This window comes from Spea bombifrons, chromosome 11 (genome assembly GCF_027358695.1).
Source record: "Spea bombifrons isolate aSpeBom1 chromosome 11, aSpeBom1.2.pri, whole genome shotgun sequence".
Lineage (NCBI taxonomy): Eukaryota > Metazoa > Chordata > Amphibia > Anura > Pelobatidae > Spea > Spea bombifrons.
In genome coordinates, this window is record NC_071097.1 from 11,444,667 (window position 1) to 11,463,549 (window position 18,883).

At 44.1% G+C, this 18,883-nt stretch overlaps 1 protein-coding gene across 1 annotated transcript; it reads left to right on the plus strand.

Moving 5' to 3' along the window:
• Nucleotides 1–12,134: 12,134 nt before the first annotated feature.
• On the plus strand, nt 12,135–18,489 carry NDUFB8 (NADH:ubiquinone oxidoreductase subunit B8). Its single transcript, XM_053450045.1, has 5 exons — nt 12,135–12,289; nt 12,806–12,932; nt 16,382–16,481; nt 17,195–17,350; nt 18,339–18,489. Exons 1-5 carry the CDS (start codon nt 12,175–12,177, stop codon nt 18,432–18,434), a joined length of 594 nt encoding a protein of 197 aa, XP_053306020.1. The 5' UTR covers nt 12,135–12,174; the 3' UTR covers nt 18,435–18,489.
• Nucleotides 18,490–18,883: the final 394 nt, after the last annotated feature.

Below are 18,883 nucleotides of genomic sequence, written 5' to 3' on the forward strand. Positions count from 1 at the left end.
GTCTGACCTTCCTGCTGCTTCTCTGGTATCCTGACCCTGGCTTTTGACCTCGACTTCGCTGTTTGCTGGTATCCTGACCCTGGCTTTGGACCTCTACTCACTGACCCGTCTTCCGTAACCCTGACCTCGGCCTCCATTTTGACCACTCTCTATCCTGCATCCCGGACTCCTCACCAGTACTATCCTAACACAGTACTACCACACAGTTTTTCCGGGGACAACAGGAGGATACTGGGTGATCCCTGGGAGTTACTATAGCTCTTTTGGTGAACCCGTTACACGTACACTCTAACCAACTGTGTCCAATAATCCCACCGGTAAAAGCGTATAACTCTTTAAAAACCTACGAGAATGGCGGGAGGGAAATGTCTTTGCTGACAAGTCTTCTTTGGCTAATACACAGGGGGTTTTTTTGGTTTTTTTTTAAACTTCTTTATTACACGGAGAAGACAAAGCATACAACATAAGAACAGAGTTGCATATAGACATGGTGACAAAATAGATGTGTTCAGGTACAAGCAATGCACAATTCCAATAACGCAAACATTGTAAGTAATACTACTTCCTCAATCTCAGAACCTCGGGCCACAACACAGACATGTCCTGCCCGTAATGAGATCAGAACCCCGGTATGGGGCGAGTACCTTTCAGGACCTGAAGACAATACCACTCCGTGGTATTGAATGTTTGAAACAGTGACAATCTGGTAGTGCTATCTAGTGTCGCGATAAATGGGGACCAGTGATTAAAAAGATATTTGACTTTGCTCTCTTTATGAAGGACAGCACCAAGCCAAACCATTTGAAACAAGAAGTGCAGCCGTGACAGAACCAGAGGAAGCAACGGTGGTTGTGGAGCAATCCATTGGGACAATATTGCCCATTTTGCCACTGCCGAAAGAATGAGCAAGAGAAATTTAGCCCTCGCTACAGGGGGGGAACGTGTTCAGGGAATATACCAAAAAATGCCCATTCTACAGAAATTACAAAACGAATGCCCAGTGTGTCAGTGATGTACAATTGTAGTGCTTCCCAAAATGGGACAATAGAGCTACAAGACCACAGGCCATGAAAAAGATCAGCCTCAGGTAATTGACATTTTAAACATTTGGAGTGATCTGCTAAGCCCATTAAAAACCGAAGTTTGGGGGTGACATACGCTCTATGCACGATCTTGAGGAACATTCCACTATAGTCCCTAGAAACCAGGACTTTAGAATTGCATATATTCGCCTGAAGAATCTGTTTCGGAGTTAGATTTGGAAAATCAGTCTTCCAGGAGGGAAGACCTGCACCGTAGGACTCCCAATCGATGACAGGTCTGATCAGATTATAGATTGTGGACATTTTGAGCATTGTGACGGGGGACAATATTGTTATCTGGTCTAAGGGGTTGTTGAAATTAGCCCCAGAGAGGTAAGGAAGCAGCGTATTAACATAATTACGGAGTTGAAGGTAGTGAATAGGGTAAACGTTGATAGTAGAGTATTTAGATTGGAGCCGCAAGAAAGACAATAATTTACCCTCTCGTGGTTCAAAAAAATCGCCAATGGTGCAACCTCCCGCCCGGGCCAGGCGTTGGAAGACAACATCCTCCGTCCCATGCTGGAATTGCGGGTTACAAATCAAGGGCATGAATTTAGAATAGTGAACCTCCAGGCCCAGGCGCCGTCTAACATGCCCCCAAGCATTCAAAGTATGATACAGCAATGGGTTGGAGACAACCTCTGGAGGCAGGTTAACTTTAGACAGATGCAGGAGAGATAGGTGTTGATCCAGAGTCACATTGGTGAATTTAGACCCGCCAGGTTTAATCATACTGCACCAAACCCATATATATCTACTTTGTTTTATTTTTCAATTGTTGGTATTATAAACCCACCTATCAAATCACTTGAACCCTCCCCACTGACACCCACTAACCCCCCTCCCTTCTGGGGTCACCAAGAGGGCAGCCTTGCTTCTTTCCCAATTTCAGCCCAGATCATGGCGCCCTTCCTCATTTTCTGCCAATTGTACTTAGACAAATATAGAAAACTGTACAGGCAAATAGCCTATATATATCTATATCCTCTAGAAATTAGATAATTTTTGGTAACGTGTTATGCGCTCTTAGGGTTTGTGGATATCAATACTAGAGCCCGAAGACAGATTATGGATTATGAATATTTTAATAACAAATAGACAAATGCTACATAGTGCCGCAATTACAAAAAAACAAGACATACAAAAGAAAAATAAAACAGCAAACAGTGAGACTTAATGAGACAATGAGACTTAAACACAGGACCCTCACTCACGAGTTTCTTCAATAAGCAGGCCTGTGGAAACTCCTGAAGTCCAGATGGTTTCTTAAGATGTTGTTCCAATCAGAGTAAATTGTGGAGTTCTTCTTTAAGGTCCCTGCATTGCCCCTAAATCCAACACTTTAGCAAGAAAACACCCCTCTGACCACATGACCAATTATATGACATATTGGTTCCCATCTTTGATCTACCAATAAATTATGGTGGGGTAAAGGTGATGGAAAACCCCTCCACTTAAGCTAGGAATGGAATTCCTATAACTCAGGATCCTTCTCAGTTAGGCCATGAATCACCACAGAGGTCCTCTGGGAAGATGACTCTTCTAGCCAGAACAGATACAGAGGGCATGTTCAAAGAAACTGGTTTAAACCAACATCAGATTAACCCACAGAATGCTTACACAAAGAAACTGACCACCTCTGATGGATTACCCTTCCGTGTGTCCACTATAACCCGTTGTGAGGTACGTCTTACCAGGAGGAATCCGAAATGCAGGACTGGAACACACTTGCTCAGAAACAGAACACACACAAGGGGCCTGGTGAGGTAAACAGGGCACTTGGCAGTGAACTGTAAGCACGAGTGGTCAGAGAGAAGCCGTTTAGCAGACCAGGGTCGGGACGTCAGAGATACACAGGAACCGTTTAGATAGCCAGGGTCAGGAAGCCAGAGGTACACGTAGTCGGTATGGATAGCCAGGGTCAGGATGCCAGAGGTACACAACGTTGCAGGGAGAGCCAGAGTCAGGAAGCCAGAGATAACACGAGAGCTGTTTAGCAGACCAGGGTCGGATACCGGGATAACGAGAGAAGTAAATATACACGCTGGGGGAGCTCACGATATACAGAAGGGATCAGTATAACTGAGCACTGGACACACTGAGAGAGAAGTTTAAATTGCCCGGGGGGGCGTTCCCCGACGTCTGGGACGTGATCGTGTCCTGCGTCGCCATAGCGACGCAGCGGAATCCAGTCGGCGGTCAGCCTCATAAATATGCATGAAGCGGCCGCACGCGCGAGCGGCTGCTTCATACTCCAGCGAACGGTGCCGGCGTTTCAGCCGGGACGGAGAAGAGGACGTCCGGGAGCCACTTAAGATAGGTGCCTTACACCCGTGAGTTAATCATGACAGTTGGATTATAAAATGACCTCGCAATTTGAGAGCATTTGCTCTTCAGAAAACCTAGTTTTATATTCAAGCAAATACAGTAATTTTATTTTTATTTTCTTTAATTGTTTTCTACACTAAGCAGTCTTTACAGAAATAAAAGTCTGGATCTTGATTTAGAAAACTGTTGCCTCCGTTGTTTTTCTTGTACTTGATTCCTTACTAGTCTTGCTCTGATATTATTAGCGCCCCTTTAGATTATTATAAGTTTGTTAGATAGAATATCCTTTAAAATTGTGGCTTTTTTTTCAGTGCCTTTTAAGGATTCTTTTGAGCAGAGCCGGCCTTAGGTGTTCTGGCGTCCTGTGCGGACTACTCCGCTGGCGCCCCCCATCCCCAAAAAAAGAAAATCTTGTAACAAACAACTAGCTTTCAGTAAACAAAACAGCTTATCTGCTGTAACAAAAACCTTTTTTTAAATATTGAACAAATCGGACCACAGAAAGCATTTTCTTGGGCCCTGCTCCACGCTCCCTAGCATGCAATCACCCCCTCCCCTACCACACTTGCATGTATAGATCACATACAAACCCTATATTTGCAGGTATGCCTAAATGATGTATGGAAACATAGCATAGCAGGTATAGATCAACAGAATCAAAACAAAAAACAAACTTTGCAGCTATAGATCAATTGAAAGTCACATGTTAACTCTGCATTGAAGGTATAGATCAAATAAACAGAATCAGACATACAAACCCTCTATTTGTAGGTATACAATAATAATGTAACACGCACACACATCTTTGCAGGTATAAATCAATTGGAATTCACAAATAAACTCAGCATTAAAGGTATAGATCACAGGTTACACACCCCAAAGCAACAGTGCCCACATAGAACCTGACCAGCACCCAGATTACACACACATTACAGCCCAGCCTGAGCCAACTTTGTCCCCAAACAGCCCAGTCAGCAAACTATGTACCCCTCTCCCCACTTCTCACTATCCATGCCCTCTCCCCACTTCTCACTATCTACCCCCTCTACCCATCTACCCCCTCCCGTTCTTATCTGTCCCCTCTCACTATGTACCCCCTCCTCACTATGTACCCCCTCTCCCCTTCTCACTGCCTTCCCACCTTTCTCACTATGTACCACCTTCCCCACTTCTCAATATGTATCCCCTCTCCCCCTTTCTCACTATCTATCTCCTCTCCCCCTTTCTCACTATGTACCCCCTCTCCCTCTTCTCATTATCTACCCCCTCTCCCCACTTCTCACTATCTACCACCTCTGCCCCTTCTCACTGTCTTCCCCCTCTGCCCCTTCTCACTGCCTTCCCCCCTCTGCCCCATCTCACTGTCTTCCCCCCTCTGCCCCGTCTCACTATCTACCACCTCTGCCCCTTCTCACTGCCTCCCCCCTCTCCCCTTCTCACTATGTACCCCCTCTCCCCTTCTCACTATCTACCCCCTCTCACCACTTCTCACTATCTATCCCCTCTCCCCCTTTCTCACTATGTACCCCCTCTCCCCACTTCTCACTATGTACCCCCTCTACCCACTTTCTCACTATCTACCCCCTCTACCCACTTACTGTTACCTCCTCCGTGGTAGGGGAGCTGAGACGCAGCCCGCGCGTCCAGCCCCCTGCTCGTTCCGTTGGCGGGAGCCGCCGCCAGGTCCGTCCGGCGGTTAGACGCGCGTCCCCGCAGAGATTACTGGATCCTGACGGGGCGCGCGCCTCGACGTCAGGAGTGCCGTTCGCGCATGCGCGAACGGCTAACTCATAAATATTCATGTCGCTTCTTAAAGCGACATTTATCTTTTTTCCTCCTCCCCCTAATTAGGTGGGTAGGAGGATCCTGTAAGTGAGAGGGATATTTAAACCCTCAGTAGGCACTTCACCTTTGCCTGTGATAGTGCCTAATAGCCTTCACTAGCGTTCCATATTCCTTTGTTATTTATTGGTTCTGACTCCGGCTAGTTTTTGACCTTGATGTTTGCTGCCTGCCCTGACCTCAGCTCGTGACCCCGACTACTCTTTTGCCTGACCCCTGAATTTATTATTTTTTATTTATTATTTTTGTTCCTGGATTTTGTACTGCGCTACGCTCCTGTGTCCGTGATTCACTTTGGTGTTTCGTTGCTGGGCCCTCCATCTCCGCCAGGAGGCGCCTTCCCAATTTCTGCAGCGAGGATCCTCTGCTGTATTGCAGACGTGACAGTTATCACAGGCCCGACATGGATCCCGCAGACTTGGCAAGGATGTCCAATCGTCAAGACAGACAGGATCAAGTCCTGGCGGCTCATGCATCGCAACTACAGTCTTTGGAACGGAAACTGGATGATGTCGCTGACCTCCTCAGATCCATGGCCACCAATCTGTCTCCTCCCGTCGGCCAAGGTACAGCATCTGATTCATCTTCACCAGCACCTGGATTCGGTACGCCGGTCAAAGCACCCAAGATGCCTTTGCCAGATAAATTTTCCGGAGACCCTCAAGAATGCAGGGGTTTTTTGAATCAGTGCACTCTACACTTCCGAGCTCATCCTCACACCTTTGCCTCTCATAATAACAGAGTGACTTTTATTATCAACCTTTTAAAAGGAGAAGCATTAGCATGGGCATCACCTCTGTTGGAACAGAATTCACCCATTCTGGAAGATGCTGACGCTTTTATTGCTTCGTTCAGGGCAGTGTTTGATGCTCCCGGGAGACGAGAGTCGGCTGAATCCAATTTGCTGGAGATTCAACAGGGAAGTAGAACGGTGGCCCAGTATGCCGTAGAATTTCGCACGTTAGCATATGAGACCGACTGGAATATCAGCGCTCTGAAATCCGCCTTTCGTAGGGGTCTTAATGGGTCCTTAAAAGATGCTCTTACCTATCGTGACATACCTCATGATTTGGAAAATCTGATTGCATTATGTCTGCGTCTAGAAGCCAGAGGTCAAGAAAGAAGTTTCGAGCGAGACAGAGAACGCGACAGAAGGCCACGTCAGTTTAGACCTCCTGTTCGTCCAATTTTTCAGACCCCTACAAAACCTGCTGCTGCTGCTGATGCTGCTGCTACTGCTACTGCTGATGAACCTATGGAAATAGGCCCTGTACTTCATCTTACAGCTGAGGAGAAACAGCGCCGCAGAACTTTGGGGTTGTGTTTGTATTGTGGCAAAAAAGGACATTTGATTTATACATGCCCCAGGAAGTCGGGAAACGCCAGAACTTAGTGAAGTTAGGAGGTGCTTCACTAAGTGCTACTGTTGCTACACCTCCTCAGACTCAGAGACTTTTTGTTCCCATCATGCTACAGTGGCCAGGCCACCAAGTGGCCACTCAAGCTTTCATCGATTCAGGGGCCGCTGAGAACTTTATAGACAGAACCTGGGCTCTGGAGAATAATGTTCCGTTACAGCCAAAATCTCTGAAGACTTCTATCGCTGCTCTTGACGGTTCTCCATTAGGTACTGGGATCGTGTCCCTCCAAACGGAGGTTATTGGTGCCGTAGTCGGAATTCTCCACTCTGAAGAAATACAATTTGATGTTTTGTCCAGCCCACATATACCCATTATATTGGGAATGTCTTGGCTTCAACAACATAATCCCAGCATAGACTGGAGAGAAGGACAGATTCTGGCTTGGAGTCAAAGATGTTTGGAGAACTGCTGCAAGACTCCCACTAAGTTGAATTTAATTCTAGAAGTTCCTGCTACAGATCCTCGTCAATTGGTACCTTCTCAGTACTGGGAGTATTTAGATGTGTTTTCTAAACGACAAGCAGAGACTTTGCCTCCCCACCGCGCATATGATTGTACAATAAAGTTGTTACCTGGCACCAACCCACCCAAGGGACACACATATCCCTTATCTCAACCGGAGAATCAGGCTTTGGCTCAGTATATTGATGAAAGTCTAAAAAAGGGGTTCATCAGACCTTCAGCATCCCCGGCGGGAGCAGGCTTCTTCTTTATTTCTAAAAAAGACGGCTCATTACGCCCCTGCATCGACTATCGTGGGTTAAATAAAATAACCATTAAGAACAGGTATCCTCTGCCGCTCATAACTGAACTGTATGATCAACTGAGGGATGCCACCATTTTTACTAAACTTGATCTGCGTGGGGCGTACAACCTGGTTCGGATTCAAGAGGGTGATGAGTGGATGACGGCTTTCAATACCAGATACGGACATTATGAATACCTTGTGATGCCTTTTGGGCTATGTAATGCCCCAGCGGTATTCCAGAACTTTGTAAATGACATTTTCCGTGACATGTTGCTGTCCCACGTTATGGTGTATCTCGATGATATTTTGATTTACTCTAAGAATCTGGTGGAGCATCGGCAACATGTTAACCAAGTATTACAAAGATTACGAGAACACTCATTATTTGCTAAGGCCGAGAAATGTGAATTTGAATGTGACAAGGTGAAGTTTTTGGGCTATATATTATCTGCGGGGCAACTGGAAATGGATCCTGACAAATTGGCAGCCATCAAAGACTGGAAGGAACCCTCTGATATTAAGGGTATACAGCGATTCGTAGGATTTGCCAATTACTATCGTCGTTTCATTCGAAATTTTTCTCAGATCATCGCTCCTATAATTGCTCTCACTCGGAAGGGGGCTAATCCTAAAGTTTGGACCCCGGAAGCTAAAGGAGCCTTTGAGAAACTGAAGCTGGCTTTCACTTCAGCACCTATTTTACAACGGCCTGATCCTGATTTGCCCTTTATTTTGGAGGTTGATGCATCAGAAACTGGAGCGGGAGCCATACTGTCCCAGCGGAATCAAATCTCCAATCGTCTTCACCCGTGTTCGTATTTTTCCAAGACTTTCTCTACCACCGAACAAAATTATGATATCGGAAACCGTGAACTATTGGCTATTAAATTGGCCTTAGAGGAATGGCGACATCTGCTTGAGGGGACGGCGATTCCTGTTACGATTCTGACTGATCATAAGAATCTGGTATATATCGAGAAAGCTAAAAGACTCAATCCTCGACAAGCTCGGTGGGCTCTGTTCTTCACTCGCTTCAATTTTTCAATTTCGTTTCGTCCGGGTTCCAAGAACACGAAAGCTGACGCACTGTCAAGGAAGCATGAGGCACCTGATCGAGAGACTCCTGTTGAACCTATCATACCATCTACCAAGATAATTGCCACCATCCATAGTACACTTTTGTGGCATATTTCTAAGTCGCAAACGCCTCGGCCTAAAGGACATATAACCCCTCCTGGTAGACTCTATGTTCAACCCCGGTTTCGTAATGCTGTTCTCTCCTGGGGTCATGCCTCACCTGTAGCTGGTCATCGGGGAACTCGTAACGTCAAGTTTCTTCTACAGAGACATTTCTGGTGGCCTACTATGTCGCGGGACATATTGGACTATGTACAAGCTTGTAACGTTTGTGGTCACAATAAAACACCACGCACCAGACCTGCTGGATTATTATGTCCGCTACCGGTTCCTGAGCGTCCATGGCAACATATAGCCATGGATTTTGTCACGGATCTACCTTCCTCCAGGGGTCACACTACCATCTTAGTGGTTGTTGATCTTTTTAGCAAACAGGCTCATTTCATTGCTCTCTCCAAACTCCCATCAGCTAGTATCTTGGCGGACACATTCATGAAGGAGATTATACGTCTTCACGGAGTTCCACAAGTAATAGTTTCCGACAGAGGGTCGCAATTTATCTCCAGATTCTGGAGAGCAATGTGCAAACTCATGGGGATAGAATTACATTTTTCTTCTTCTCATCATCCTCAATCTAATGGGCAGGCTGAAAGAACCAACCAGGTTCTCAAGCAGTATCTGCGAATGTATGTTTCCGAGGATCAGTCTGATTGGTCATCGCTGCTACATCTTGCTGAATGGTCCTACAATAGTTCATATCACGAATCCTTAAAAATGTCTCCGTTTAAAGCAGTGCATGGATATGAACCTTCATTTTGGCCTCAGGATACTAGTACCACAGGGGTTCCGGCAGCTGAAGCACAATTTCGTGTTTTACAGGACCATTGGGCAGCTCTTGCTGAACATCTGAAGAGCACTAAAAAGCTGCAAAAGAAAACGGCCGATAAATATCGCTCGCAAGGACCCGTGCTTAACCCTGGTGATTATGTGTGGCTCTCCACAAAATATCTGAAACTTCAACAAGCTGCCAGAACTTTAGGTCCTAAATATATCGGTCCCTATAAAATCAAGACAAGAATTAATGAAGTTACGTATTCTCTGGTCTTACCGAGAACATTACGCATTAACAATGCATTTCATATTTCCTTACTGAAACCTGTAATTTCTAACCAATTCTCCCCCACGGTTCGCACTCCTGATCCTGTCATTATTCAAGGGGAGGAAGAATATGAAGTGCAGGCTATTTTAGATTCTAGAAGGACACGAGGGAGGCTTCAATATTTTATCAGATGGAAGGGATATGGTCCTGAGGAGAGTTCCTGGATTCCTGCCTCCAATGTCCATGCTCCTGTTAAGATTCGTGCGTTCCATAAAAAATTTCCACAGAAACCTGCCCCTGATCGCCAGGATGTCTCTCATAGTAGGGGGGGTACTGTTACCTCCTCCGTGGTAGGGGAGCTGAGACGCAGCCCGCGCGTCCAGCCCCCTGCTCGTTCCGTTGGCGGGAGCCGCCGCCAGGTCCGTCCGGCGGTTAGACGCGCGTCCCCGCAGAGATCACTGGATCCTGACGGGGCGCGCGCCTCGACGTCAGGAGTGCCGTTCGCGCATGCGCGAACGGCTAACTCATAAATATTCATGTCGCTTCTTAAAGCGACATTTATCTTTTTTCCTCCTCCCCCTAATTAGGTGGGTAGGAGGATCCTGTAAGTGAGAGGGATATTTAAACCCTCAGTAGGCACTTCACCTTTGCCTGTGATAGTGCCTAATAGCCTTCACTAGCGTTCCATATTCCTTTGTTATTTATTGGTTCTGACTCCGGCTAGTTTTTGACCTTGATGTTTGCTGCCTGCCCTGACCTCAGCTCGTGACCCCGACTACTCTTTTGCCTGACCCCTGAATTTATTATTTTTTATTTATTATTTTTGTTCCTGGATTTTGTACTGCGCTACGCTCCTGTGTCCGTGATTCACTTTGGTGTTTCGTTGCTGGGCCCTCCATCTCCGCCAGGAGGCGCCTTCCCAATTTCTGCAGCGAGGATCCTCTGCTGTATTGCAGACGTGACACTTTCTCACTATCTACCCCCTCTCCCAACTTCTCATTATTTACCCTCCCCCACTTTGCACCTAACTTACCTTGTTGCAGGAGTCCTGTCTGTCTCCCTGCTCTGCCACGGTCCACGCTTCACTGCTCAGCATGAAATGCCGGCACCGCGACCAAGCTAGATGCCTTGCGGAAGAGAGTGAGGGGCGCCGAGCGGTTGCCGAAAACTTCATGAGCGACCTCTCGGCGCCCCTCTCTTTCCTCTGCGTAAAGAAAAAAAAACACAGTCTCTCAATCCGGGTCAACCTGATGGCGCCCCTGCAGCCGCACAGCTCGCACACCCCTAAGGCAGGCCCTGGCCGCCACACACGCTTGGCACCATCTGAACCAAATAAGTTTATCTTGGTCTCATCAGATCACAGGACATGGTTCCAGTAATCCATGTCCATGGTCTGCTTGTCTTCAGCAAAAGTTTGGGTGCTGAAGAAATGCTGCACCTAGGTGCCAATAAACCTAGGCTTACCTCTGAAACAACCTTTCTAAACTTTCAAACATTAATATCCATTGAACATGTTATTCCAAGTTCCAAACTTTTGTCATACCATAATCACACTTGAGCACATCCTCTAGTTCTTGGTGGAAAATATTTATCATTTATGTTCAGCATTTTTGCAAGACCATTTGATAACCCTGTTCAATAATAAAGGATACCTCCCAAATGTAGCCAGCAGTTGCCTCTCCCTACATAATGTGTAAATACAGTTATATGATTCCATGTTGCTCAACAAACATGGTACAAGAAAAGGAACCTTCTCAATGGGTCATGGGAGCTGTAGTTCTGATTCTTGATTGTAGAAAAATACTAAGCCATGTAAACCTTGTGACCTTATTTTGAAACCAATTCCATCTGCTTTGATGTCGCTTTTTTCTAGGAACACATTTAGGTGTGTGTTCAATGGCCATAAATGTCATACATTAGGTACATTATTCTTATTCAATCTTCTTTTCCCTCACCCCTGTCACAACACCATCCAATTTCCTCTGCATGTGTCAAGCCATATACCATGCACTTTGGAAATGCTACTGTTAAATGCTGTCATTGTTATTTTGTCTTTGATCGGGGTATGTTCTGTACATTAATTGCCCTGTGTCACTGTGCTTACATGGTATGTTTGATCTTACGAATGCTTTGTACTGGTGATGCCTGTGCTGTGCAACCCAGCTCATTTTGTGTTTTATCGATAGTGTTACTTTGAATCTGTGAATTAAGACTTAGCCATCATAAGAATAATCTTTATAAGCAGTGATTAGAATGATGCGATAATTATCCTGCTTTACACTACGACGTTTCAAACGTACGCATTGTCATCTAATGAAGTTTGATTTGTGGCAGCTTCCGTAATGAAACTTTTTAGGCTTTTTTTTCTTGGAGCCATTTTGTTGGAGCCATGTACCCTTACGTACAAGGAAACTTGGTGGTTGCAAATCTATTTAGAGGTTTCTGTTGGCTTGTTTGTCCTCAAACGGACACCGTACGTAAGCGGCTGCGCAGTCGGGCTCTGTAGAGCGGTGGATGATGGCGGCTCTCAGTGCCCGCTGGGTGACAGCCGTGACCTGTAGGTCTGTGCTAGGCGCTCGGAGCAGGGTCGGGGCAACTTCATTATTACAGAATGTCAGCGTAAGGTCAGGTAGGTGAACGCTGGGGAAATGTAACATTAAGTAACTCTGATAATGTAAAACCGCTTCAGAGACTGGAGAGTCACCTTCACTTAACAGGACGTAAATCAACAAATCTGCAACACCAGAAGAATGTGGGCATGCAGAGATTCTGATTTCCGTGTGTCTAGAACTAACCCCAGTTAGCTTTCCCTGCAAGAATACCTTTGGTCCCATATAATATATATATTTCAGGGGCTTTGAAAGTAATTTCATCCAATGAATTATACATTATGCGGGGCCATGTAATCCTGTGTTGCTGGAGGATTTACCAGGATCACAGTGTGCGGTATAGTGATCTACTACATACTCATTTACCAATTACAACTTTGGTGAACAAAATGATTCAGGTTCATCTCTGTAATTAACTCAAATGAAACCAGGTTATAGGCTGATGACATTACTTTGTGTGCATGAACATATTTTATTGTATAGGTAATCTTGCGGTAGAATGTAGTTCATTTTTATGCATTTTTTTATTTTTTTAGCATCTGGCATTACTAAGGCTGATTTGCCGGGGCCATACCCCAAAACCCCAGAGGAGAAAGCAGCTGCTGCCAAGAAATACAATATGAGAGTAGAAGACTATGAACCATATCCAGATGATGGGATGGGGTAAGTTAATGTCTACCATGTAACAATACAACAATCAGATACTTCAAATGATCTAATATCCGCACGGTGGTATGAACCACTTTTGTATTGCTGATGATTAGATTGTATAAGCTTATTGATACTACCTAACTTTTTTCATTCTTTAGTCATGAAGCAAATGCGCTCTCATGTCCCTATTTTGCCAACTCTTTAGTCACTATACCTTGCATTTACTCACATGACAAGTATTTGGGATATTGCATATTGAAGTCTATACAAAAAATGAAACACATATCTGGATATTCTACCAATTATATCTGTGTGTGTTTTTGACCGCCCTACGAAAGGCTTACGGCTTCAGGCTTCGTTTTGATCTCATCTGCGGCAGTGAAAAAGTAAAACAACATTTTTGTTATGTTTCATAGCTGAAAATCAGCCAGTGGAACCAAACATCTTGGCTTTTCCAGCAGACTGCAAGTCATGTAGCATTAGAGGGACACTTTATTATATGCATATGATTGTTAAATGTTGCTTTTAAATAGTTTTTTTTGCAGTCAAATGCATATAGCTATCAATAAGAACCCTTTCTATGCCTTGCTCTCTTTCCACACCACACCTACTCACAGGCCCGGACTGGGACAAAAAATAGGCCCGGGCATTTTAGCCTGAGCAGCCCATATTTATTTATTTATTTATTGTTAAAGCCCACCCTTCATGTACCATCTTTGCATACACAAATCATTAACACATTCATTAATGCAGTCTCACAAACCATTCAAGCAATTCATCCTCACATGAATTCATTAATTGTCATACGCATTCACACAATTCATCCACACATTTATTCATTCATTCTCATACGCATTCACACTACCCCCTCTCTTCATCTTATCTGCCCCTTCTCACTATGTTCCCCCTTTTCACTATGTAACCCCCTTCCCCACTTCTCAATATGTACCGCCTCTATCTATCCCCTCTCCCCCTTTCTCACTATCTAACCCCCCTCTGCCCCTTCTCACTGCACCCCCCTCCCTCACCCTACTTACCTTGTTGCTGGAGCAATCAGCAACTGCGACCGCGCCTGTGCCAGGGCAGGATTGACTTAGGGGCTGATGGAGCTGCAGCTCCAGGCCCCCACCTTAAAATAGGTCCAGTCAGGACTGGACTGACTGGTCGTATATGGCCGCATTAACGCAGAGCCCCTTAAGCCTGCCGCAACTACCCCCTCCTAACTATCTACCCTCTCCCTCTTTGAAGTTCACTTACCTTTCAGGAGTCCTGTGGTAGGGGTGCAAGGCCTCTGCCTCCCAGCTCTGCCACTGTTTGGAACAGTATAGAGTGATGGGAGTTATGATGTACTTTTAGATCATAATTAGATCATGAAAAAGACATTGGCAATGGTACAGCATAACACCCATCACTCTCACACATTTACCAATCCACACACGTATACCAATCCACACGTATATACACCAATCCACACGTATATACACCAATCCACACGTATATACACCAATCCACACGTATATACACCAATCCACACGTATATACACCAATCCACACGTATATACACCAATCCACACGTATATACACCAATCCACACGTATATACACCAATCCACACGTATATACACCAATCCACACGTATATACACCAATCCACACGTATATACACCAATCCACACGTATATACACCAATCCACACGTATATACACCAATCCACACGTATATACACCAATCCACACGTATATACACCAATCCACACGTATATACACCAATCCACACGTATATACACCAATCCACACGTATATACACCAATCCACACGTATATACACCAATCCACACGTATATACACCAATCCACACGTATATACACCAATCCACACGTATATATACCAATCCACACATATACACTAATCCTCACATATACACTAATCCACACATATACACTAATCCACACATATACACTAATCCACACATATATACCAATCCACTCTCACTGAATGTTTTCCTACCTTTCCTCTTTTCTCCTTACAGCTCCTGAAGGCTCCTCTTCTTCAGTTCTTCTGTCTTCTCTGTCTTCTTCCGGTTCAGAGGGCACGGACAGCGGTGGGCGTGGCTTCAGTGTTGTGCGCCGGGATCTCACAACAAACCCCGGCGCACAGCAGCTGTTACCGCGCAGATCACAAGGGAGCGGTATCGGAGGTCTTTAACAGACCTTTGGCTCCCTTGAGTGATTTTAAGCCGGGTTGAACCCGGCTTAAAATCACTCAAGGGAACCGGAGGTCTGTTAAAGACCTCCGATACCGCTCCCTTGCGAGACTGCTCCTCCAGCGGCGGACATTACTGTCCGTCTCTGGAGGGGTGCCGGGTGCCGCAAGTTGGCACCCCCTGATGAGCGGCACCCGGTGCGGACCGCTCCCCGCCGCCGCCCCCTGGAGTGTGGCGCCCTGCTCTAAGAGGCCGAGAAGCCCCCACCAGGGCCGGCTTTAGGGGTCTGTGGCCGCACAGGGTTTAAATTAAAACATCGGGGGTTTTTTCAACTTTATTTAACATCCTCCATGTTAAATAAAGTTAAAAAAAACTTTATTTAACATGGAGGATGTTAAATAAAGTTAAAAAAAACCCCGATGTTTTAAATTAAACCCTTTGCTGCCGCAGACCTGTAAGGCCGGCCTTGGTGGGGACTTCCCAGCCCCTTAGAGTGGCGGACCCGGTCGCAGTTGCGGCGGGCTTAAGGGGCAGGTGCCCCTTATGCCCTGCGTTAATGCGGCCGTAGGTAGGGTAGGGGCCTGGAGCTGCAGCTCCATCAGCCCCTAAGTCAATGTGGCCCGGCCCACCGGGCAAATGCCCGGTGTGCCCGATGGCCAGTCCGGGCCTGCCTACTCATATAGCAGGAGAGGTTTTTGTGCTCTTTCTTATACATATCCCGTTCCGATGCTGCCTCGTGCAAGAGATTCAGGAGGTCTAACAAGACCTCCCACATATATGCATGGACAGGAAAATGACGCATATTAGAGTATTTCCAAAGGCAGCATATAAAACATTTTAGGCCTTACATGTTTGCTGTATACAACAATTTTCACCACAGATACCAGTATAAAACTTTAATTAGCATTAGTCTCAAACATTATTTGCCAAAGAGCTACAGTGTGTTTGTAGAAGAATGTATTGTTTCAACAGAGGTTTCCATAATGTGTGTACTGCAAGTAACATTACTGATTTAACTATGCAGGTCCAGATCAGACTCTTGGTCTAGTGATCACATACAGTAACTCCACCCTGATATCATAGCCACAAAACTATATTCAACAGTAGATAATTAGGACTTAGGATCATTAGGATTAGTTTTAGATGAGTTCTGTTGACATTTAAAGCCACTGCCTGCTGTTCTATAGGTTTCTAAACAGAAAACTGTAGCATGTGAAAGAACATTACAGAACTTTTGATCCTTCCGTTGTGTTTCTCAATAGATATGGTGATTATCCAAAACTTCCAGATAAATCTCAACAAGAAAGAGATCCCTGGTATGACTGGGACCATCCAGACCTCAGGAGAAACTGGGGAGAGCCGGTAAGTGCACAATGGTGGGCTGACTGCACAGTTCTGTTCGTTTTATGTAGTATGAGTGCTGAAGTCCAAAGAGTGTTTCTTTATGCGAAAAGGAACACTTCTATAAGCCTTTTCCAAACCCTATTAAAAAGTAAAAAAAAAAAAAATTGAGTGCAGCAGTCATTCATGCCACGTAATCGGTGTCAAACATTTTCAACTAAGGTTAGTTGTCAGATATCTGGCCTCACCGATGTTGTAAATGTTCCCACTGTCATCAATTCTAGGCACTTGGTCACAGTGCCTCATGGGGGTATTTGGGCCTCCCTGCAAACCCTGTCTTATTTGATTAGCAGTAGGCATATTCCAGGGAATACTAGTTGATGATTTATGATACTGTAAAGCTGTCCAACCGCTGTCAGCATAGGTGGCAACAAATGATGGGAATTGTAGTCAAACACTTCCTTACCCTTGCTTCAATGCATGAAGAACAAAACAGTTACTGCAGATTTCATTTCATAATTTTCTTCATAATTTTTAGTAAAAGTAATTTTCCTTATTGAAATAAAACTGACTAGAATGTGATAAAATTATAAAAATGCTGTTAACGGCCTAAAAAATGAAACGTTGTTCTGGTAAGGAATATCTTTAATGTTTAGGTAAACCAACAGAATTTGCTTCCTGTGCCATAATAAGCAATTTTACTTGATCTATAGCTCATCTCATTTTTCCACTAGATACACTGGGACTTTGACATGTTCATCAGGAACAGAGTAGATACATCTCCAAGTCCTGTGCCCTGGAATACTATGTGTAAACACCTCTTTGGCTTCATTGGATTCATGCTGTTCATGTTTTGGGTTGGAGAGAAATTTCCATTCTATCCTCCTGTGGTATGTATTTTCGGTGTCAGATGTAGATGCGTATAGCTCTGCATGATATATATATATATATACGATGTCAAAAAATAGAGTATTGCAGAGTATGCGGTGATACCTTTTTTATTGGACTAACATAATATTAAAAAGACAAGCTTTCGAGAGTTATCCTCCCTTCATCAGGTCTGAAGCAATACTAATCAACATGATAGTATATATAATATATACTCTCATCTAACGGATACTTCGATAGAATTGATAGAAAAAAATCAGTTGTGTCTCAAATTCTTTTATACACACACACACACACACACACTCATCATCTAGATCCCATTAATTAAAAGGTTTAAAGATGCTGTTTCACTTTGACAAAAGCATTCTAACTGAATAAACAGACAATTTGTCATTTTTTCTGATGGGACAGAATGTGTAATGTTTTCAGTTGCTATGGCAACATGTCTGCTTTTGTGTCACATGACAATTAAGTGTTCCTGGGAAACTATAATTATAGAATTATTTCCGGGAAGGATTTGGGCATTCAGCAGTAGTAGGAATGATGATTCAATTGCTGTTTTTTGTTATGAAAGTGTAATTAAAAGAGTAGGAGCTCTGGTTTAGCTATTTGTTTATGCATATAAAACAAGGGTCCTTCTACAAACTTAATTTACCCCAGTTAAAGGCTATGTTGAGTATCATGCCTTATGGCTGCCCATTTTATGCACTATAGCTGATCACTGCATTTTTGTAGCCCTAACACTGAATTTGGGAGGGTATGAGGTAATAATAATGGTAGCAATTAAGGTATAGTGGATTTGAGCACTAACGTGATTAGGAATATTTTGCAGTTGGTATATAATAAAGATTTTTTTAGGTTATAGTTATCGTGTAGCATTGTGTTGTACACCATGGCCTATGTATGAAAATATATTTTTGTCAACACACCTATACATATCGAATATAAGGGCTTTTAAATATTCTGTGTTTTTTTTTTTTTCTTTTTCAGGCTCCTAAGCAGTATCCATACAATAACCTGTACCTTGAGAGAGGTGGGGATCCATCAAAAGAGCCCCCAGAAGTAAAAAACTATGTGATTGAATAAATTCACTGATGTATTACTCTTGTCTTGACTCAATAAATATACTCTATAATTTAAACATCCTTATCTATCTGTTTTCTCAATAACGCTTATTAAATCAATCAACCAGCAGGCATTCGTATATTTCAAAAAATAAACATGTCTGTTAAAAACAATGTGCAGATGTACTGTATAACCCAAATCTGACTGAATAACAATGAACTCTGATTTTATTTTGGTAACATTTGATTAGGAAAAACAATATATGTATATATCAATACCCACATGTTAATATTTGTAGGACTACCTTTTGCGGCAATAACAGTTTTAATACTTTTATGCATGTATGTATGTTTATCCCCTTAAGGACCAGGCTGTTTTTTTTTACTTCTTGTACCCTTTGGGACCGAGGCTGTTTTAACACTTTTCCGGTGCTCGTGTTTAGGTGTAATTTTAACCCCTTCGTGACAAAG